The 19,801-nt window shown below is 45.5% G+C and overlaps 4 protein-coding genes across 5 annotated transcripts in view; 2 read left to right on the top strand and 2 right to left on the bottom strand.

The window, feature by feature from the left end:
• Positions 1-862: 862 nt before the first annotated feature.
• On the bottom strand, positions 863-4,682 carry LOC113218434 (pre-rRNA-processing protein TSR1 homolog). Its single transcript, XM_026438792.2, has 13 exons — positions 4,466-4,682; positions 4,226-4,380; positions 3,969-4,084; positions 3,643-3,871; positions 3,344-3,544; positions 3,031-3,246; positions 2,761-2,932; positions 2,455-2,673; positions 2,126-2,352; positions 1,758-2,027; positions 1,560-1,670; positions 1,268-1,475; positions 863-1,161 (listed from the first exon to the last, which is right to left on the bottom strand). The coding sequence occupies exons 1-13, from the start codon at positions 4,578-4,580 to the stop codon at positions 980-982; spliced, it is 2,421 nt and encodes an 806-aa protein (XP_026294577.2). The 5' UTR covers positions 4,581-4,682; the 3' UTR covers positions 863-979.
• Positions 4,683-4,716: 34 nt separating this feature from the next.
• Positions 4,717-5,725, top strand: LOC113218417 (NADH dehydrogenase [ubiquinone] 1 alpha subcomplex subunit 13). Its single transcript, XM_026438766.2, has 3 exons — positions 4,717-4,953; positions 5,169-5,319; positions 5,410-5,725. The coding sequence occupies exons 1-3, from the start codon at positions 4,857-4,859 to the stop codon at positions 5,615-5,617; spliced, it is 456 nt and encodes a 151-aa protein (XP_026294551.1). The 5' UTR covers positions 4,717-4,856; the 3' UTR covers positions 5,618-5,725.
• A 116-nt stretch (positions 5,726-5,841) lies between these two features.
• The window catches only part of LOC113218416 (ring canal kelch homolog), a 79,278-nt gene continuing 65,318 nt past the window's right edge, over positions 5,842-19,801 (bottom strand). Inside the window, exons 1-12 of one of the 2 annotated variants that reach the window (XM_026438765.2) lie at positions 10,288-10,509; positions 9,875-10,021; positions 9,569-9,797; positions 9,309-9,484; positions 9,140-9,236; positions 8,901-9,057; positions 8,688-8,797; positions 8,511-8,623; positions 8,245-8,422; positions 8,019-8,159; positions 7,668-7,923; positions 5,842-7,574 (exon numbers count right to left, since the gene is read on the bottom strand). In XM_026438765.2, the coding sequence (XP_026294550.1) occupies positions 7,402-7,574; positions 7,668-7,923; positions 8,019-8,159; positions 8,245-8,422; positions 8,511-8,623; positions 8,688-8,797; positions 8,901-9,057; positions 9,140-9,236; positions 9,309-9,484; positions 9,569-9,797; positions 9,875-10,021; positions 10,288-10,349 (1,839 nt within the window). In that variant the 5' untranslated portion in view covers positions 10,350-10,509 and the 3' untranslated portion in view covers positions 5,842-7,401. Of the gene's footprint in view, positions 7,575-7,667; positions 7,924-8,018; positions 8,160-8,244; positions 8,423-8,510; positions 8,624-8,687; positions 8,798-8,900; positions 9,058-9,139; positions 9,237-9,308; positions 9,485-9,568; positions 9,798-9,874; positions 10,022-10,287; positions 10,510-19,801 lie in introns of those variants that run through there. The other variant, XM_052266788.1, reaches the window with a different exon arrangement.
• The window catches only part of LOC113216251 (SKI family transcriptional corepressor 1), a 30,399-nt gene continuing 22,952 nt past the window's right edge, over positions 12,355-19,801 (top strand). Inside the window, exons 1-5 of the mRNA XM_052266787.1 lie at positions 12,355-12,663; positions 16,771-17,086; positions 17,845-18,738; positions 18,809-19,188; positions 19,286-19,426. Of these exons, the coding sequence (XP_052122747.1) occupies positions 16,783-17,086; positions 17,845-18,738; positions 18,809-19,188; positions 19,286-19,426 (1,719 nt within the window). The 5' untranslated portion in view covers positions 12,355-12,663; positions 16,771-16,782. The remainder of the gene's footprint in view (positions 12,664-16,770; positions 17,087-17,844; positions 18,739-18,808; positions 19,189-19,285; positions 19,427-19,801) is intronic.

The following is a 19,801-nucleotide window of genomic DNA, read 5'->3' as shown; positions in this document are numbered from 1 at the left end:
GTCCCGGAACACGCCGCACGCGGGTGCTGGCTGCTCTCTCCGCCGTGCCGAGAACCGAACACCGAGCTCGCACCATCGACGATCGATCGATGCCTTGCTTGTTGGTGGATGCGTGTGCGTGAGTGCCAGGTAAGACACAGGTTTCCTTCGCAGTATCGGTTTTCTTAGGCGCAGTTTGCTTCGTTTCGGCCAACTCAACTCAGCGGAAAATCAGCAGCTGACCGGGCTCCATGCAATTGGTGCTGCCTCCAAGAGTAAAACGGAGGAGGGGAGGGGGAATTCCAGTAGTGTACGTCGCCATGACGTGTAGGAAGGACAGATCACGATGACGGATCGACTTTATGACGTTATATATATGCTCGTTGACGGGTAGAATGACTTCTCCGAAACGTCCACTTGCATCCTTTTCTGCTCCAGACGCCGGTGGTGGTGCGCCGCAGTGGTGGGTAGCACAGAGGTGGTGGGTAGGGGGACGGGGCGTCGTCGGTTAAGGCACGTCGGGGTGTCTAGGGTCTCCTGCAGCCAGGAGCCAGGTAGGGAGGCCAGCGCACACCGCTTCACACCTTTCGCCTTCCTGCTTCCGGTTGGGTGCCTCGTCGCTTTGGACACAGCCACAGTCACCCGGCCACGCCCAAATCAAATAAGAGATGTTATCCCCCCCTCCCCTCTTGAATAAAGCCACGCCCACGCCCAGCAGATATCGTCGAAATATTAGAAGGAAGACAGAATCCACTTTCATCCCCTGTAAGCTGACAGCATCTAGAAGATAACAAAACAGGTCCTGCGCCTGCGCAAACCAAAATAATTCGAACTTTTCATAGTGCCATTATTCAAGGGCAACTTGGAAGTACAAATTAACACCTTCTTTGAATAAATCTCTAATATTTATTTTAAGTATAAATAATTGAAGGAGAATAAACAACACTATAATACACAATTATGTTACAATAAAAGAAATTGTAAGGCAAAATTCATCCGCTTAACTCATTTCCTCATCCTCTTCCTCAATTGACCTCAGGACAGTCTTAAATAAGGGGTCAGGTGCAGTAACACATGGGTCATAAGTCCATTTAGGGAACACTCGCTTGTACAGATGAAGCATGACTGTATCCTGAGACTTGAGTTGACCATCAAATACACATTTCATGTGACCATGAGTACCTAATGGGAAAAACAAACAAGGCAATTAAATCATTTGATTTTAAAGTTTTGTACAGCTACCTGGAAATGAAAATAATTTTTGTCTAATAGTAAATTTGATGCATACCTAATGGTTCTTTAATATGTCCACGCCGGCCAAATTTGGTTCTGAGTTCTACCGGTTTGAACCAGTTTATGTCCTCTCGATTAAAGAACATGAATCGAATGACTGCTGAGCGTTTGTTCACTTTGAATGGATGTCCACTCAAAACAACTCGTTTTGAAATAATACGATCAGGATTGACCGAAAGTAAACTTCCTGTAGCGACCAGTTGCTATAGACACACAAGACAATAGGGTAAGAGCAACAAAAAAAGGAGAAAGCACATAAATTTACCAAAACCTATGCACTAACTTACCTGAGTTCCATCTTTACGCTCAATAAATGCTAAAACTGATGCAGGTGGAAAAGTAATTGGTGCAAATACGGTAGCAACAACAACAGCATCAGGTTGGAAATACCTCTCAAACTAAAATTAATCAATGGGAAACATCTATATAAGTGCACTGGAAAGATTTATGAGCTGATATACAAAACTGATGTGACTAAATTTTACCTTGTGTTTACTTCCATTTGTATGTTGACTAAAAACAGGGCATGCTTTAAACCTTCTAAATCCACACTGAAACACAAGCTGTTCTTTAGATTTTATAGGGGTTTGCAAACCAAATGACATTTGAGCAGGACGTTTAAGAACCAAGTTCAGAACAGACATTTTTTGCTCGTGAGGCAACAGTCCATACAAAACTAAGGGAATTCCATGCTTCTGATTTTCAATCATTTCCCTGGGAACATTGGTGATGACAAGGGTGATATACCAACCAGGCTAGAATAGAAACAAGACAATGTTAAATTATGAGAAATAACATTACTACTACTAATTTGCTGAAATGTGACAAATTTAGAATAAGATTCTGGAAGTACCATGGCTCCCAAGCAATTATCTTTAAGCTGGTCTAGGACACGTTTTCGAGTACGATCAAAATTTTCAAACTGAAATATTCTTGCATAATCGCTAGGCAAATTTTCTTTGGGGTCCCAAGGAGAAGTACGGAATGACTGTAAACCACGGTACTTTTGAAACCGCAACCTTGCAGCCATATCATGAGGTGTATCAATTTCATCAGGAAACTGGGCATCAGATTTGGCATCTAAAGAAAAAAGAATCCAAGCAGTTGGCAAATTATACAGAAAAAAGGTTACAAACAACAAATTTAGCAATATTATGGTTTGAATCTTGTAGACAGCTTTACCTTTGAGTTTTTTCAATGTCTCTAGCTCTTCATGCATGTCCATTTCTGCATCATAACGATCTGCATCAGGTGCACCTTCGGTGACAGTAACAGTATCATATTCTTCATCATCATGTTCATCTTCAGATTGGTTACTGTCCTCTGCTGACATGGCATCAAGATCTGGGTCCTCCATGGCATCATCATAGTCAGATTCCTCCTCATCACCAGAAACTTCCTCTGAAGGAAAAACAACAACACAGCTTTAACAGCTTGAATGTTTTTAAAACATTTCTGGATTAGTGGACAGTTTGGTTTTCGTCTAACCTGCATCACAGTCTGGAATCCACGCAGCCTGATAGTCAGAAAATCCTTTAGGAACTTTCTTGATTATTTTCCTGGCCTTACGTTCGGCTTCTGCTTCAGCTATTTCCTCCTCTGTGGGCCAAGTTTGTTCAGCATCCATAGGATCGGGTATGTTTTCACTCTCAAGACTTTCCTTCAAAACAATTCACAGTACAACTATAGCATAAGTAAATGTAAACACAAAATATACATACTGTGCCTATGATCAATTAAAAATTAATTCTTAATTACCTGCTTTGATGGATCAGCAACTTCAAGGACTTTTGCATCTTCTTCCATGCCATCATCAGTCCGCTTGCGAACATCCAGTGGATGAGGATCCAATGCTGGAGTTTCAATTTGCTGGATTTGAAAGTTTCCCCAGCCAGGTATATGAACTAATTGATTTGCCGTGATATTCTGACCTCTCAAGTATCCAGAAACCCGAAGATTGATAAATTCACAACCCTTAGAAAAAAAAATAGAAAATAAAATAAAATTAGATCTGCTGGTGTAAAATACGAACATGTAAGCTCAATTCGAGGATAAAATCAAAAGAATTTACCTCTGTCTCTGGTACTGATTGAATTTCTTCAACCATTAAATGTGGTCTACGATCTCGTTGAGTTATGGACTTTTGTTTTTGGCTACCTATTCGCCTGAGTAGGAGGATGGAGTCACTGTCTGATGATAAAGTTAATACCTTTTCATCGGGCAAGTACTGACCCATTTCTTTTTGAATAGAGATCTTGGCTTCTTGCTGTTTCTGTTTGTTTTTTGTTTTGAAAAAACGTAAAGCAATGGGATAGAAATTTGAAATTATATGTGAATATAAATGCATGTTTTGTTGGAGTAGGTAAATACCTTTTTTGGAACTGATTCTAGGTCCATAATTGCTACAACCGATGTGGGCAAGCCCTGAGCCATGGATGTAGTCAATAGCAGTTCTGCTTCAGGGTAGAGACCTTCTTCCCAATGACGAGCTGTTTCCACAAATAGAACAGTATCAGCAATCTTTAGGGCATCCAAAGTAGCATACACATCACCAGGTGCCACTTCCAGGAAGGAAAAACGTTGCTTAAATCTTGGAACACTGAAAAACGAAAGGCATGTTAACTCACCAAGTAACTCACATAGTGATATTATAATATTGGCAAATGACATTTCTTTAAGTAAATTCATAAGCTTACCTTATGTGGACAATTTTGTTAGGACTGTTTGTGACAACTGCTTCAGGGTCTGCTCTTTGAAGCATTTCCAATACTTCAGCAGTAGAAATCTCTGGAGAGAGTGCGACAACTGCCACCTGAAAGAAAGTACAATACAATACTGATTATGAAACTTAACAAGTCATTGACTGTCCTCGTCTCAGAATTCAAAACCACTAAAATTGTGATTAGAATTTTAAAATTGATGTGGTATAGGTTTGGCGCAGACTTCTGCTCACCAGGAATGGTGCAGTTTTAGAGCCTCCGAGGGCTCGTTTCTTGAGAAGGACTTCATCCCTTTTCTTCTTACGAAGCTGCCCTGCTTGGTGTCGTCTCTCGTCTTTACCTAGATCCTTCTTGTTTCGTTTAGTGATGGCCTTCACTGAAATCTTTCCTAGGTAACATAAATCGCAGAAATGAGAATTAAGTACACAACAAATACAGGCCTAATACCTACAAAGAAAGGTTAAGTATCTCACCTTTAGTCTCATTATCAATAATTCCTTTACTCTTATGGCGACCATGTTTGTGAGCCTTGTTTGACTGTTTAAGGGCACTTGCCCTATGGCGTTCCTGTGGCTTTGTTAAGCCCATGACTTCCTTTCAAACATAAATTCACAAAAACAAACAAGTCGTACAAGTCAACACATGTGTTCCATGTGGCTGCTGTCTGCTGTTTTTTTTTCTTTCAGAGCACCGCCACCGCCGTAAGAACGACTTGGAAAAAGAAAACAGCTGACAGGGCAGCTAGAAGATAACAAAGGCGGAGTACGTCTTCTGGTGGTAACAGAAAGGTTATATCTTTCTTGTTCCTTGCAATAATAAAATAGTTTTCTACTTTACTTGAAAGAGTTTTGAAAAAGTGAGGAAATGTCGAAAGCTGTTGCCCCACCTCAAGACCTTCCACCTCCAGGTGGATTTGGTAAAGTTTCATACGAGAAAGTACCCCACAGGACATTCTTCAATGGTGAGTTAAGCTGTTTCAATGTTTTTCTTAATTTGCCAAAACTATTTTGTCTTTTAATAACCATTTATATATTTTGAAGTAATACAATTTCCTTTTTAACACTAGTCAATCTTGCTTTGTTAAACTGTGACAGTGCCACCTGTCAAGACTTTGTGTCAGTGTCTGTTGTCTGTATACAATTTCATTTTGAAAATTATCTTATCTTAATTTTTTAGGATCACGTATTGCCTTAACCGCTTTTGTTTCCTATGCCGTTGGCAGTGTTTTATACACAATGTCGTGTCAAAGGTTGAAGAAAATTTATTTGGAGCAGAAAAGTGGTCAGATTGCAACCCAACCCTTCCTTCTGGCTGAACGTGATCGACAGTAAGTGGAGTTGTTTTTCTTGATATCTTAACTATTCTATCTTCCTTGCTTTGAAGTATTGATTTCAATTAATGTATTTTGTGTTTATAGGCTTTTGAGACAGATGAGGAGGAATCGTGATGCTGAGGCAGAGTTGATGAAGGATGTCGAAGGATGGGAGGTTGGAACCTTGTATGGTACTCCTGTATTCAGCACTCTTGGAGAGAATGAGTGGGTTGAGTATTCTGCTCAATCATACTATGCCCATGCAGATCCTCAGGACCGTATGGAGTATGAGAACTCATCCCACTGGCTGTGAATGTACCATCTAGTTCATTGGTACCTTGTATATTTCCTTGTAAAGATAGACATGTAATAATTTGAATAGAACTTGTGACTATTGCGAAATAAATGGGTTCTAAAAACATAGCAGTGTTTCATAATCTCCTTTCTGCTATCTTTTTGGTGAGATTAGCAACTCTAATTTCACAAACTTCTCATGTAAGCTGTTACTTGTATAAAACTGGAATTGCAAATAAAAACTTGTTTGGCACAATTAAAAATTTATTACAATGGATAGAACAATTTTTCTTGAATGATAATAATATTATATACATTTATCATCATGTACTATATTTGGAATTTTTGGCTAACACTACAGAGCCAAGACAAAAGTAGGTATTCGTAAGTGAACAATTATTTAGATTCAAAACATTTGGAAAGGTTCAGGCAAGAGTGGGTATATTAGTCTGTCATTTCTACAAGATGTTTATCATATACTAACAGATTGTTTCAAGTAATTCTCTCTCCAAAATAACTTAAGTTGTATATTTTAGAAAGTACAAATTAGCCGCACACCATTGTCTATATAGTGCGAAGACAGGCACAAAAAGGTAGAAAAATGTAACACTTGTTTCACTAATGAAGTTACTTAAGGGTAGCAATAGACATCTCATGATCCACAAACTGGTCTTTGACTCTTCAAATTTGAAGGTGTGAAAACAGTAAGAGTAGACAATTAATTTTTGTTTTGCTGTGGAGAACTAACACCATTTTGCAAGCCAGTATTAGGAAAGAGAGGGTAGTACTACTGTCTTGGTTTTCAAAGGATAAAAAATGATAGTACATACGAATTTGAACAATCACAAAATTAGATATCACATTTATATTGGCAAAGCTACAACTTTGCATGCAGGTCAAATCTCAAGAAAGAGAACACTCAACAGCTCAAGAAACTAAATCTTAAATCTCAAAATATCACAATTGTAACAGTATGCCATCAGAACATTTAGAAGAAATGCAAGTGCATCACATCTTTAACAACCCAATGAAAGGGTAGAGAGCTAATTAAAAGTAATATTTAGAAAAAAAAAGCAGCTACAATGGTGAGTACGAGATAGTCAAAGTTATTGATGTGTTGAAAGATTATCTTAATGCTAGAAACCAGCTTTTGTATGTAAATATTTGATCTGCTGCCTATGAATGAATTTGTGTCAGTGCAATGAAAATTGAAACATTAAAATTCTTACATAAAAATAAATTATATTCTACGCTCAGGAATTTCCCCTAATTTGATTGGTCACTGGAAATCAAAATTTTAAAATCTCTATATCGGTTACAGACTTTTGAAAGTCCTGCAAGAATGTTAAAACACCTAAAAAAAAAAAAAAAAAGGTATAGTATAATACAGTAGATACATTTAGTGTTTAATAAGAAAACAATTTTTTTTAAATCTTAAGTCAAAACAGAAATTTAAGATTATAAAATAAATACTACAGATGTAATTCAACTCACATAAGTAAGAATTACATTCCACATGATATTGATTTTGCATAACAGATGCTAGATGCACGTTTTGATTGTAAGTACAGTGAAGAGATCATATCTGTGTACATAGATGAAACTTAAATACCAGCACAACCATGGCATTAAAATTGAAAAGAAAAACTTGATGCAGAAAAAAGCCCAAAAGATGTGTTTCCTGTGATACTTTAGAAATTAAATGGCAGGTGGAGCAATGGGGAATGGGTAACTGATGATGGACGGTTCAGTGGTTGTACCATGACATACAACTTTGACAACTTTGATGCTTTTCTCATCACATTACGTAGGTTTGTCAATTATTGCAACACCTGCATAGCTTCTTCCAATGCCCATGGAAGAGGGAAGCATGGACCATGAGTCAGTTTTTGGATTGTATACCTCCACTGAAGCCAAGTTTGCTGAGCCATCATCTCCACCCACAACATACAGCAGCCCATTTAAGGCAACAACACCTAGAATACAGATAAAAACAGAATGAAGGATAAATACAGACATATGAAGTCTTAAAATTTCATTTAACAATACATGATTATTGGTAGGCATACCAGCATTTCTTCTGCAAAATGACATATCAGCAACCTGGGTCCATGTTTCTGTCTCTGGATTATACGCTTCAACACTTTTACGCACTAGAGGTCCATCATGACCACCAACAGCGTATAAAATACAATCTAAAACTCCAACACCTGCACCAGAGCGCCTAACTGACATTTCTGGTACACATGACCAGCTATCCAAATCAGGGTGATAGCATTCTACAGTAGAAAGACACTGACGAGATGCTCCATCATAGCCACCGACCTTAAGACAGAGTAGGGTTCAAATAATGAGTAGTCTATTTTGGGTTTCGAAACAAGTCATGCATATGTGAATTTACAGCTGATAGGGATACTTACTGCATACAATAGACTGTTGACCACCCCAACTCCAACACTACTTCTTCTTGTAGACATTGGTGCAATCAATCGCCACTCATGTGTTCGGGGATCATACATCTCTGCAGAATTAAGTCCTGTTGACCCATCAAATCCTCCAACCTGATTACAGATACAAAATCCCAAATGTAACCAGAACTGGCGTGAAAAAGACAAAAAAGGGGGAAAAAAAGCCCAAAAAACTTACAGCATATATACAGCTATTCAAAACGGCAACACCAAGTGTTGAGCGTCGAGCTTCCATACTTGCACATGAGGTCCACTGATCTGTTGATGGATCATAAACATCGACAGTTCTCACTCTCATGGACCCATTGAAACCTCCAACTGCATAGACTCTACCACCAATAATGGACAATCCAGCTCTGTAATTAAAAAAAGAGTTGAGGAATAGGTAACCCAAGGACAACTCTCAAAAAGTGTATGCATAAAAGCATGATAAAACTTGAATACCTGCAGCGCCTGGTAGGCATTTCAGCAACTTGGTACCATCTCTCCTCCTTGAAATCAAAGCACTCTACACTTCGAATAGCTTTTGGAGCTTGTCCACCTACAACGAGGAGAACCTGCAAGATTTGATAATTAGTTCACAGTCAATTGAGAAAGACGTTTAGCAGTGTATGGCCTTACTTTTGGTAAGCCTACTGGCTGTCTTGGTTTAGTTCTTGGAGTTTTGAAAGACAATTTTTGTTCTCCTTTCAATAAGTGATATTTAAATGCTTCAATAAGAAAGTCCTTACCTGCAAAATAAGATTGCCGGGGTAATCAAGAAATGGATTAATTTTGACAAGATAATATTTATACACAAAATTTTAAAATTAAGAGAAGATTGAAAATGCTTACACTGAAGATTTGCTTTTAAAAGTGGTTCTTCTTCTACACGCTGCATTAAGTACTCTTGAGAGAGCAGTGGTAAGCGTACATGTTCCATCAAGAGAGGGAGCTGGGTCTGTCTTAATTCGAGATCATGATGAACCCAACCAACTACACACTCAAAAACCTGAACCAACACATAGATAGATAGAATAATTCATAATAACAAGTACATGTAAGTAATTGACAAAAGTTTACAAAAATTTTACCTTTTCTTCTGATGGAACTGTCAAACGATCACTACAAATAAGTTTTGAAACTTGTTGAGGAGACAAGGTGAGAAATTCTTCACATTCTACAACTTCCCTGAAGTACAAAATTACTCAAGTAAATATTTTCAATCAATATTGCTATACATCAATACTGGACTGTACATACGAAAAATGTTGTTCTATGTAGGAATCTGCATGTGACAAGAGCTCAAGACATCCATGGAGGTCTGCAAAGGCTCTTATTCCGAGGCAATTGGTAGGGTGCAATTGACCTTGCAAGAAGTCGCAACAAGCATCTCTCACATCAGTGAGTTGTAGCAGATTCGCTGCTGGCAGTAAAACCTAAAGAGGGAAAATTTAATATCATGCAGGTACAGATAACCAATTTATAATCTGTGTTCAAATAGCCTGGGACTTTTGAAGTACCTGTACATTTTCCTCTGTAACATGCACCTCTGAGGTATATACATAATCAACAAGAAGCTGCAATGCAGTTGAATCTACACCTTGCAATGTCACACGATCTGATTTACTTTCTTCAAAACTTGTGAACATGGCATAAAAATATGGGCTACAGGCTGCAAGTACCATTTTATGAGCTGAAACTTCTGAATTATTATCTGATATAAGTGTTACATCACATAATAAGTTTTGCCTGCAAATGACAAAAAAATAAAAGTTTTCAAATAACTGCTCTTGATTTGCTACAATACTAGAATGTGATATACTTACTTGCGCATGACATTCATAACTTCAAATGCTCTGTTAGTATGATGATGATTATGGTAAGGGGGTTTTTCCTTGGCACCAGATCTAGGGAGGTGTTTTTGAGAGCTTTCATCCAGTGAATTTTGGCTTGCATATCGTAGCAAAAGACAGCTGGAAAATTTTGCAAAAACATCGAATTACCAAAAAAAAAAAGTCAACATGGTTAAAAAATTAACTTTAGAATGATAAAGTTGATTTGAAATAGACCAGTAGGCAGACCTATCAACAACAGATTTGGTTTACGAATATTGTCATCAACTTTGAACATGAAGTGACACAAGATAAATTTAATCTGGCTGTGGCACATATTTCATCGACATATTTGCCCTTTGAACTAAGGAAATATTCGTAGGAATAGGTTATACGAGCTTTCGTACCTTCCTTGTTTGTCCGAACCATTTTCCGCAATAGACATTAGGTTTAAAGACGCAGCATCCATTTTGATGAGAGACAAATAACAAAAGGCAGAAACAAAAGGGACCTTTAAAGCGACAACATTACGCGAAGGGACATTTCAAATCACGATTTTTGTCCTTGTCTTCCAAATCCCAACAGTACACAACCAGTGGTTGAGTTGAACTAGTAATGAAGAACAAAACAACAACAAAAACAACAACAGACTATTAAACAGTTGAAGAGGAAGCCACTGCTGCCACCACACTAACTTATTTTCTAGAAATAAAGCAACGCCTAGAGACAAAATAAGAACCTACACCACCAAACTATGCAAATAAAAAGAAAACTTTACTTTTTTAAAATAATCATTGGTTGCCGTTGGGCGATATTCCTGCATACAATGCGTTTAAAATAGTTACTGGGGTTGGCCAGCCCTGACTGATTGGATGAGGCAAAGTTCAACTTGCGACGCAAATCACCAGCGATTTAGGTTTTGTTTAGCACCCGGATAAGTGAAGGCCATGTGGCGAGTTTTAATGAGAATTATGCCTTAGAGGGAAAAATGGCACGTAGATTGAACGGAAAATATGCCTGATTGAATGAACGTGTAGACGAAAAGATTTTTAAACCGTGAATTACGTTGGTGATCTTTAACATTTCTTTTCGTTGTTTCTCACACAACGATCATCGACCACGATAACTCAAATATCTAAATGAGCAGTATCCTCAATCGCTACTACATCTATCAGATGTGGGGTCAGCGACCCTGACCCCGGGTCACTGATGAAAGGTGTGTCAGGTCGTTTGTCATGCGCAATCAAGAAAAAACATGCGACTTTGAGTTTCTCGTCTATACCATACCGCATTCGCGACAGACTGGAGGACAGCGAGTTGTGAAGTCAGGGACGTAATCGCACCGTCCGATATACATAAAATTCATAGACCAGGCCCCATGTTCGTAAAGCAACATCTTTCTGGGCGCGGGCTTTAAAATGACGGGGGAAAGGGAGGGGGGGGGGGTCGACTCCAGTCGTCTTCAGTGATCCGCCTGAAAGGTAGGCAACAAAAACAAACCCAGTATGTAGGCAACCAACAGTGCATCGCCCCAACAGTCATAAATCTGTCAGTCGGATACTACACGACACCTGCTCCCCCCTTTCCTCTCCTCCACCCGTTCTGCTCAAACGGTTTAATACTCCATGAAGCCAGGGGTTTGCTAATACACGATTTGGGTTGATTACTAATGCTATAATTGTAGTTTTACGAATTTCTATGGCGATTTAGTGAAATGATGGGGATCGATTTTCAGAGAGGCACAAATGTCTTCATGACTGACCTGTCATTGCCAAAGAGGCTGCTGGCCCCGTTGGACCGAGTAATATCAAAAACACAATATTGCATAGTCACGACACTTGACATGGTCAGAAAAAGAAAAGCTTGGTTTTAACAAACCTTTCGCAACTAGGCCAATAATACAAGGCCAGGCACGGCTTTAATCCGTCTCATGCGTATGGGGAAATATGTCCCGTTGTGACTTGAGTACATGTAACTTTGCCTAGCGGGGGATTGAAAGTAGAAGAACTACCAACAATTTTCATAAAAAAGAATTAGGTAGTGTCCAATAATGACGAATGTAAATTTATCACACAGTACTGCTGAGTCCGATCCCGTGCTTGAAAGGAATAATATTTCAAATAACTGTTCATGAAAAGTATGGGTCCGGAAAAAATGCTCCACGAAACAAGAAAAGCTTCGACCAGATTTTGTGAAGACGTGTGAAAGGAAGACCATCAGTACAACCACCGCTGCCACATCTCGATCAAAGATATACCCGCGTGAGCCACGCCGGCGCGCCTCGCCCGGTCCCGCCCGGTCCCGCCGCGGCTCCGCCCACCACCCCCGCAGCCCCTCCCCTCTCACCGCGGGCCGCGACCCCATTGGCCGGGCCGGGGGTGCAGCGTGCAGGAGGGCGGGGCCAGGCCGGGTGCCAGGCCGGGTGCACGAGCGCGGGTCAGGCCGGGGGTGGTCTTCCCCGCGTCGCCCGGCGACCAACTGGGCCGCGCACCAGCAGACGACGCAGTCTGCACACGGAGTCCGGGAGAGACACATCGCCCCGCGGAGGGTGTCCCGTCGCGGTCGAGGACAACGTGTACTGGTTGGGCGCGGCGGAGCGCCCGGGTGGCCGCGCGCGCGGAGGGCAGCAGAGTGTTGTCATTTGTGGTGAAGGTGGGACCGTATGATCCCCTTCCTGTGGCGGCCAGCGGCGGCATGGAGGCGGTGCATCTTTTGAACAGTGTGCCGTAGTGAAAAGGAGAACAGACGTCATCCGACCCGCGGGGGAGACACGTGACATCCAGGTATATAGGTTGTTGCCTGCTCTGTTAGCCGTCTGTTCTTAATTTTAAAAAAGTTTAAGAACTCCTCTGAGTTTTTTTTTGTCTTTTTTAACGGTGTATATTTAAGGTAGAGTTCGAGTTAGTTGGTAATCTTTTTTATTGTTTGTATTTCACAAAACTTTGAGCGTGTTCTTGACATGGAAAGGTGTGGAGCGGGGCTGCCGACTTGAATAATCTAAGAAAAATAATAAAGTGTCAGAGTTACCTCACTGAAAAAAGCAAAGGGGTGCTAACTCCTACCTAACTAAAACTAATGTTTTAGTGCCTTTGTTGCACTAATTTTTAGGATCTTTAGGGTAATTTAGTGAAAATGTGTTTAGTGCTCCAGGAAAGGCACGACTCAACACATTTGTTTTACTATAGTGCTGTGTTTAGTGGACCTTGCTTGTTAAGGTAGGTCTCCTGCCGAAACCGAGGGGGATCTCAATTCTCATGAGAGTTTTAATAATTATTTTAGAGTGTGCCAGGCGTATCGGAGCGTACGCGCCGGTGAGAAGCGGGTTTGCCTACTTCCAGGGGGCATGGCGCCTTGCGAGCAGAGGGAGAAAGGAACCCAATTTTACGGGCGCGTGTAGTAAGGGGAAACACCCGGTAGCATGTACCAGTACCATATTGCCAAGATTGTCTATAAGGAATGAGTACTTGAACTCTGACATAAAACGACTATAACTAGGCAAAGGCGCGACATTTTACCTTTTATTTAGGTAGAGAGAGAGCATGCTTCGGCCGACATTGAACCTGGAGGAAAGAATATTCGAGGCGAATCATTTACACCGCGATAACTGGTAATCCGGCGTTTCACTCGACCTTTCCCCCTACGAAAAAGCCGATTATTGTATTCTACTATATGTATCTCAATTGAGTTTTCCAAATATCTATTGTATTTTTTAACTTCAAAATAACACCTAACTATTATGGAAATGCAAAATTCTTTCTACTATACGTGCTCGGCATTCGCGTGCATCGGAAATTTATTGCTACACGCCTCGAATTGGCGAAAAATGTATAGGGTAATAATTTGTATTTCTAAAACGTTACATTCAATTTGTACTGTTTTATACTGTATAAACTTTATACTAGTATAATGTTGTTCTCATGACGTGGATTTGCGCTGATGTAGGGCGATATTTTGATAGGGGACTGGTTGTCTTACGGATGTCTCTTGCTACTGTTTATGTGACTCGAGCGTCATTACTATTGTAACGCCCCGCCCGACAAAGGGAGGCCACACTGCGAGCCCCAATCGCTCTGGATGACGCCCTTCTACAGCCTCACGCCCCTCCCTCCCAAAGGCGGCTGCCCGTCGCCGCCCGCCGCCCGCAGCTAGCGCCTGCGTACCGGCGCATAGGCCGCCCGCCGCGCTGCTGGGCTCAACTGGTTTGCCTACCCCGGCCGGCGGCAGGCGGCGGCGGGCGCGGCGGTCGACCCAGCCCCAGTTGTCAGCGAGGGCGAGGGGCGGGGGTTCTCAAATACTAGTCTGTTGTTTTCGTGCAACGCTCGGCAAAGCGGGCTATAACGAGCTGAGAAGTGAAATATTTCCTTTCAGATGATGGACATCATTACAAAAGTTAGTACACATATCCGTCTTTGTCGTATCCAGTAATCACACTTGACAACGCCGCTTTATCCAAAAGCGATTAACAAGCGTCATACCACTGTGATTTGACGCAAATTATAGACTAACCCCCCTCCCCCTCGGGCATTAGACGTGTGTTGAATGGTCCCAAATTTGTCCCAGCTCACAACTAGAAGTTGCTTCTACATTGCGCAAGCATGCTTTGCACTCTGTGCAGTAAATTTTCTTGCGCTAGGCTTTAAAAAATGAACGGATGTTGCGTTTAGATCCCAGCCCAGCGCTGCAAACAGTTTAGTGCACACTGTGAGTTTCTTAAGAACAGCTCTTTGTAACGTACGAAGAGTTTGGAACCTTTTTAATAGAAGCAAAGTCTTTGAGTTACAAAGACATCCGTTTTTATTTTATTACAAACCGAGATGGTTCGTAACATGAAAGAAAAGTCGTTTGTAATATAGCTGCCGCCGGATCTTTATAAGTTACAAACCCAATGCTCTGTGATAAGGACAGTGCTGTTTGCATGGAACTATATAAAAGTGGAAACGAAAAAGCTCCGATTCGGACACTCAACGTATAGTAGTGCAGATAGAGCTCAGCCCCAGAATTCTTCTCAACGTAGAGACTGATGAGGGGGATGAGTTATGGAAGAGTCTAAGTACGGAGAGCTGGACGGCGACGGTGTGGTCAGGTAGCCAGCCAGGATAGCTTCAAATCTTCAAATCCTTCGTCCGAAAACCCCCGCTCAGTAGGCGCACGGGCGTGAATGCGCCAACACGTTTTATTACCCCGACAATACGCGAGAGAAGTGGACGAGGAGCAGATACAGACAGAGAGAGAGGAAGAGAGAGAAAACGAGAGGGAGAGAGAGGCGAGGGTTTCATGAATAAAGATGCCTGTCCGGGGGTTGTGGTGGAAACAACGTGGTTATGGAAAGCGCGACCATGCCCGCCCCTCCCTGGGCCCGCCCGCCACGATGGGAGGGCGAGGGTTGGGGAGAGGTCTTGCCAAACTCTACCCCCCCTCTCTCTCTCTCTCTCTCTCTCTCTCTCTCTCTCTCTCTCAGCGCGGGCCAGCGGGCCACACGATTTGTGACCGGAGAGGCGGGCCGTGTGTGTAGGTGTGAGTGTGTGTCAGCGCGAAGTGCGTGTTTACAATTAGGCATTATTAACGGCAATCCAGTTCATGTCCATATATTCGCACTTGCACACGGCACTTGCCATACAAGAGTGTTTGGGTTTGCCGTGGCCCACACACCATGCGCGTATTGGAAGCTCATCCATAGTCTGTCTATACCTGTCGTTGCGATTTGGGTTTCAATACATCACAATCCATTTACTGACCTGGCAATTCCTCAAGAATACTGAGCGATTTTACTGCAAAATAGGATGTTACAAAAATAAAGATAAAATAGCCAAAACATAATAACAATCAAGTCCCAAAACGAGAGCCGTATGCGACAGGCAGAAAGAAGAATGACTGCGTAGGGAGGACGAACAGATGGACCCGAGCAATGTACACGGAGAGGGAGGATGGGGGCGGGGAGGGGGAGTGGGCGGAGGACCCGTGTGTTGTAAATATCATTTCTTGTTGATGAATCTGAATTGCCGCCGGCCGGCCCGGACCCGGACCGCCCCCTTTATTAGATTTACGCCTGTTGCCTACGGAAGTCATTACTACGAGCCACACGCCGCGCGGACTCTCATCTCCGAGAATCTGTTATTCAACTTTACTAATTTGACTTCTCTGTGTTTAATGCGATTTGGGAGTCGGTCGTTATTGTGGTGGTGGCAGCGGCGAGCACCCCCTCTCTCCCAACCCTCCGCTCCAACCCCCTCCCGCTGCGCTGAGGGGACTACTTTGCTCTCGTCACCGTCGTCTCCTGCTTGCTGCTCTGCTGTATCGTCGCGAGCGTCTCGAGACTCGCCGAGCAAACGAGGAATAGGAGGAGGAGGAGGAGGGACCTTTAGCTGCTTGCCCTCCTCCCTTCCTCTCCCTCTCCTGACGATCGTCAGCCTCCAGCGCCGCCCTTACCTTTGCGGTTGCCCCAAGCAACCGTCGTGTCGCGGTGGCAAACGCGGCGCCAGGACCTGGGGATAGTCAGTGATGAATGGTGACGGGCGACAGCAGCGAGGCGGGGCCGTCAGAGAATCGAGTAGAAGGGGTCGCTATCATTGGGGGGTGAGGGAGGGGGGGGGGCTGGTTATGAAGTTCCGCGGATAGGAAACAAAGTGGTCTTTTGCAGGGTGATTCCTACTTGGATTTCTGCCAAGACCGATTGCAAATAGGCACAAATTATTTTCTTCGGCGACGTGGTACAATCCTACTTGTAAATTTACAAGGTTTGTTGTCATTTTTAACAAAACATGTTGTATGTCGAAACAGCACGTAAATTTACAATGACATATTGTAATTTTTTTTGAGACACATCATCTGGACAATTTTCCCGTCAATCTACGACAAATGCCTCACAGTGCCTCTTTTCCCCCCTGTTGCAGGGCCGTAGGGACATGGAATCGCCGCCGGCGTCCCCGGCGCCGGCGCCGGCCCCAGCAGCCCCGGCCTCGGCGCCGGCCCCGCCCCCGCAGGTGGGCACCGTCAAGCTGCACGGCGAGCCCATCGTGTCGCTCGTCATGGAGGGCTGCGAGCGCCTCTGCCTCGCGCAGATCTCCAACACGCTGCTCCGGGACTTTTCCTACAACGAGATCCACAACCGGCGCGTCGCGCTCGGCATCACCTGCGTGCAGTGCACGCCCGTGCAGCTCGAGATCCTGCGCAGGGCCGGCGCCATGCCCGTGTCCTCGCGCCGCTGCGGTGAGTGAGCGAAACTGCACGGCCGCGCATTCCACTCGAAATTTTGTTAGTGGAAGTACCTCTGAATGTGCTCTAGAGTTTGCGGGATTGCATTCTCGCTAAGGACGCAGGATCCATGACGTCCTAGGGAGCAGGCAAGCCCGCAACACTGGAGCGCATTGAAAGATACATCCGGTCCATAGCTACCTACATACTTCTCATTCTGTCTTACCAACTTTCAACTTTAACAAACTATTCTTCTCATTAAAACGCGACGAAAAAAAGGGGACACAATCAAATAATTGGTAAATCAGTACACACTTGCCGCAGACAAGTTGGTTTGCGCTCCGCCCTTCTGATCGGTCCCTGGGGAGACCTCAACGCCAGGCTGGCCGTGCAGCGGCCCGCGCCCCTTTCCAACACCATTACCTAGTTAAACGGCATTCGGAATCTGTTTTTCAAAGAACGCGTCTGCTACTTCCGTATTTCTGGGTGAAATAAAACGGGAGGGATTCTCACAGGCAGGTCCATGGACTTGTATGCCTGCCTATGTATTTACGGAAAAATGATTAACTGTATAGACAAAACCACTGTGTTCAATGAGGGATACGCAGTTATATTTTAGATATGTAGCTTATCATGTAGCTAAACACCTAAATTTTTAGCTAGATAGCTATTTTTTGTGACAGCTAAAAAAATAGTTATCGCCTATTTAGCTATTGTTTAGGTATTTAATAGCTAATCCTTTTTTTTTTCGTGTTGCTCCTCCCGTCCGCCAGGCATGATCACGAGGCGCGAGGCGGAGCGGCTCTGCAAGTCGTTCCTGGGCGACAACACGCCGCCGCGGCTGCCGGAGGACTTCTCGTTCCGCGTGCACCACGAGTGCGCGTGGGGCTGCCGCGGCCTGTTCCTGCCGGCGCGCTACAACTCGTCGCGCGCCAAGTGCATCAAGTGCGTGCTCTGCGGCCTCTTCTTCTCGCCCAACAAGTTCATCTTCCACTCGCACCGCACGGGGCCGGCGGCGCGCTACGTGCAGCCCGACGCGGCCAACTTCAACTCGTGGCGCCGGCACATGCGCCTGACGGGCAGCCCGCCCGAGGAGGTGGTGCACGCCTGGGAGGACGTCAAGGCCATGTTCAACGGCGGCACGCGCAAGCGGCTGCTGGCCAACTCGCAGCACCACCAGGACCGGTCGGCGTCCAAACCAGCGACGCCCTCCCAGCAGCAGCAGCAGCAACAGCAGCCGCCGCAGCAGCAGCAGCAACAACAGCAGCAGGCTCCGCGGCAGGACGGCGAACTCGGCCCCGGAGGGGCGGCCAACGCGCCACCGTCGCCCGTCAAGGCGCACCCCACTAGCCCGTCCGGGCCCAGCCCGGCCAAGATGAGCAAGTCCTCGAGCAGGCCCAGGACGCCGCTCGACTCGCCGCCCGGCGCCACGGCCGCCCCGCCGTTCCCCTTGGCGCCCGGGCAGTCCGCCTGCCTGCCGCCGCGGGGGCTGCACCTCGAGTGGGGCCCCTGGGGGCGGGCCAGCCCGCTGCCGCCGCTGGGCTCGCCGCTGCCCCCGGCCATGGCGCCGCCCCCGCTCGGCCCGCCCCCGCACCACGTGCTGCCCCCCTACGCGGCCCTGCCCTGGCTGGCGCCCAAGAGGTCGCTGCTGGCCTTCTCGCCCGACGGTAAGTACGCTGGGTCGGCGGTATGGGAAGCTCGGAGACGGAAGTGGCAAAGCCAAGGTCCTTGTCGCAGGTGTGGTGCCCCGTGCGTGGGCGAGCGCCCTGCTGCCGCCGGTGCCGCCGCACCAGGCCCACCAGGACGCACTCCGCTCCTCCGCCTTCCGGCCCGTGTTCCCCGTGCCCTCGCTGCCGCCCGCCCTCCTCTCCCGCGAGGTGGCCGCCGAGTCCCGCGACGCCCGCGAGCCGCGGCAGATGAGGGACCCCACCGCCGAGCTGCGGGACCTGCGGGACCTGCGCGACCTGCACCGGGACATGCACCACCCCGCCGACCTCACGCGCGAGGTGGCGGCCGAGGAGCGCAAGCCTACCCCGCCGCCGCCGACGGCGCTGGGGGCCAGCCAACCCGCGCCCCGCATCGTAGACGAGGTCGACAGAAAACCCATAGTGGTTGAGGTAAAATGGCACCCCCTTCTGCCCCTGACGCGCTGTGCACTACGATTGAGCGCGCCCCCTAAACGCGGTAACTAAACGGCGTGTGCTTGACCAACAGGCGGAGGACGCGACGGACTTCGATGTGCGTAGCAGTCGGAGCTACGAGGACGAAGAGGAGACGGTGGACATCGAGACGACCGAGGACGGCGATGACATCGTCATGACAGCAGACAGCCCCGACACTGGCGAACACCTTCAGGTAGGAGGATCAACAGTTAGTTGTTTGTAGTTTGCACGGCATATTTTTTCAGCGAGTCGGTGTGTGGAAACACCTCTCTTGTGGCACGCCACCCCCTCTCCTCCCCCTCTCTCCCGTCATTTTGTTGGCTAGTCCTCAATAGGGACTCAGCGAGCCCCAAAGGCTCAAGTAGTGCCGAGTCTATCTCACCCCCCGGGACCCACCCCTCTTCCTCCTCCCCAAACCCCGCGCGCGTTCGCCCCGGTCACTGAGGCGAAACCGTTTGTCCGTCCTGCTCGAGCTCCACCACCGCGCGGCGCGGCTCCGTGTAAGTGTCCGGCCCGGGATCCTCTCCAGACTTCTTTCCAGCTGGGCCAGTAATTACGCGCTGGGTCT

Source organism: Frankliniella occidentalis, unplaced genomic scaffold (assembly GCF_000697945.3).
Source record: "Frankliniella occidentalis isolate FOCC.00 unplaced genomic scaffold, Focc_3.1 Scaffold43, whole genome shotgun sequence".
Classification (NCBI taxonomy): domain Eukaryota; kingdom Metazoa; phylum Arthropoda; class Insecta; order Thysanoptera; family Thripidae; genus Frankliniella; species Frankliniella occidentalis.
Note: the sequence above shows the minus strand (reverse complement) of the source record. Positions and strands in the feature narration are given on the sequence as shown.